The following is a 2438-nucleotide window of genomic DNA, read 5'->3' as shown; positions in this document are numbered from 1 at the left end:
GGCCTCTGTTAGAGAAAGAGAGAGAGGGAGATAAAAAGAGAAAAGAGAGAGAGAGAGAGAGAGAGAAAGGAGGGAGAGATAGAGAATGGAGGGAGGGAGATAGGGAGATAGAAGTGAGGGAGATAGAGAACAAAACTGCTCCGGTAGCACCAATCACCAGACTTCACATTAGCAGTAGAAACCATTGTATCACAGTGACATAAATCTCCAGAAGGACTCAAAGAGTAATGTCAACAGGCTATCATTACATTTGACATTTTAGTCATTTAGCAGACGCTCTTATCCAGAGCGACTTACAGTTAGTGAGTGCATACATTTTCATACTGGCCCCCCGTGGGAAACGAACCCACAACCCTGGCGTTGCAAGCGCCATGCTCTACCAACTAAGCTAGTAATATGCCACTTAGCAGACGCTTTTATCCAAAGCGACTTACAGTCATGTGTGCATACATTTTTGTGTATGGGGGAGTCCCGGGGCTCGAACCCTCTACCCTGGCGTTACAAGCGCCGCTCTCTACCAGCTGAGCTACAGAGGACCACAGTTTGATAATCTGTTATTTTCCACTTCCCTGACCTCTTAATGGAAATTGACGACTGAAATCCATACAGGAACAGTCGAATTAGGCTACAGTAGCCCATGCCTTTACAATGAACCTGGTCAAATGATATCGGCTGACGGCTCTATTGTCCTTCCCAGACCCAACCCCAATCCACAACTCTGGAGTGCGGGCTGTTGGACGCAGTTGTGGCGGCATAGTGATCATCACTAGTTGGGGAAAAGACTCGGCTACATGTAGGCTATTCATCCTCTACATTTCACAGCAGGCAACACCACCAAAGCGTTGAATTAAAGGAACCTCTCACCCCGCGCCAACAAACTCTATATCAACTGTGGCACGCGACCGTTTTATTCACAGGCTGGAAACGTTGCGCAGCATTCGCCTGGGGAAGCGGGTTAAGCAAAGTGAGGCAGTCTTGCACCCACCCCAAGTATTCCCTACCCTTTTAATACAATATCATGAAAATCTCATAGAGTGAAAATTCGATTCAAAGTTAGACATGAAATGTCCGCATTAACCTCAACACAGAAAGCAGGTTTCCATAGTCAACCGCTCTCCTCCTTGCGCATCAGATAAGCAAACTAGAGGCTTCTTGACGAAATGTCAGACCGATACAATACTCCTTGAATAACTAAAGGTAACTGGCAATCAATTGCATCATTACAATGAAATACAGCCTATCAACTCTTCTGAACACTGCACTGTAGTGCCCTGCCCCGTATTTTCCAAAGCGCAACGGACCTATCCAAAGTCTTCGAGAGAGACAGAGTAATCAGCGGGCTCTGTGAGCTTACCTGCATGACACTGTGATCTCCACTTTGGTGGCCGGGATTTTTCCCGCAATGGGATCGAAGTCACACACCGCAGCCATGCTATCCAGCTTGTCCATTACGTCTCCCTCCATGCGCGCGGAAGACCCGGGCCAACTCCCCTGTTCACTCAGCCTGACCGGGTGCAAGTCTCTCTCGAGCGTATCCCCAATTCTCACGCCGTCCTAAGCCAGGCGCGAGTGCGCAGCGAGCTTTCCACTGAGAGCAGAGGGACCAACGGTCAGTGGATGAGCAGAGAAGAACAAGAGATCAGAAGTTCAGCCAAATCCGTTAAGTGTTCTCCGTTGGATATACACCGCTATACAGAAAGCTTGTATCTAATGGGAACGCGAAGTAATTGTAGGCTAATTGATTTATAATGGTGCAGTTCCAACCAAGTTACAGTGTGCTCTTCTCTCTCTGTCTTGAGGCAGAGTAGGTGATATCTACTAGCGAGCCTTTGAAAAAGTAAAATCTCCCAACGAACAACTCCACCCCTTTCTGCATTCTTTCACATAGGCTACTGCATGACTGCAAGTGCGACTGGCTGACTGACTAACTAACTGAATGACTGGTTGACTGACTGACTGACTGACTGTCACTCAGTGCGGATCCACTGTATTGATTATGCACATGGATCATTATATCGCTCCAAATGATTTATCGTGACTATTAACAGCAACAGCTAACCATCGGACGCAAATTAATGGATATGTCGTCATCTAATTATCCCATATTAAAAGTTATATTAGTATTTTAACTGTATAGACTAAAAGTCATGTTTTACACTCTAAAAATTAGGGGTTCTACAAGGGTTCTTCTACGATCCTCAAAGTTCTTTGAAGAACCTTAGGGCTCTTGACACTGAAAATTGCCCCCAAAAGGTTCTTCCAAGAACCCCATAGGAGGTGGGTTTCATCGAGGAACCTCCTTAGTTGGTGGGGGTTCTTGCAGGAACCTAACTGCCCAACTGAAACATTTGGATTTGAAAGGACAGCAGGTGCAGCCACTAAACTACATTTTTGTTAACGATTTCCTAAATTGAAGGTAAGGTTTGTCCCTTGTATGA

The 2438-nt window shown here is 46.1% G+C and overlaps 1 protein-coding gene across 2 annotated transcripts in view; it reads right to left on the bottom strand.

Annotated features, from left to right (window-relative positions):
* Nucleotides 1–1803, bottom strand: part of LOC121546109 (copine-5-like) — a 189608-nt gene extending 187805 nt beyond the window's left edge. For both annotated transcript variants that reach the window (XM_041857133.2, XM_041857134.2), the window contains exon 1: nt 1355–1803. In XM_041857133.2, coding sequence (XP_041713067.1) covers nt 1355–1464 — 110 coding nt within the window. In that variant the 5' untranslated portion in view covers nt 1465–1803. The remainder of the gene's footprint in view (nt 1–1354) is intronic.
* Between the last annotated feature and the right edge of the window lie 635 nt (nt 1804–2438).

The sequence above is a fragment of the Coregonus clupeaformis genome, chromosome 30 (genome assembly GCF_020615455.1).
Source record: "Coregonus clupeaformis isolate EN_2021a chromosome 30, ASM2061545v1, whole genome shotgun sequence".
Lineage (NCBI taxonomy): Eukaryota > Metazoa > Chordata > Actinopteri > Salmoniformes > Salmonidae > Coregonus > Coregonus clupeaformis.
This window is presented reverse-complemented; position numbering and strand designations above follow the sequence as displayed.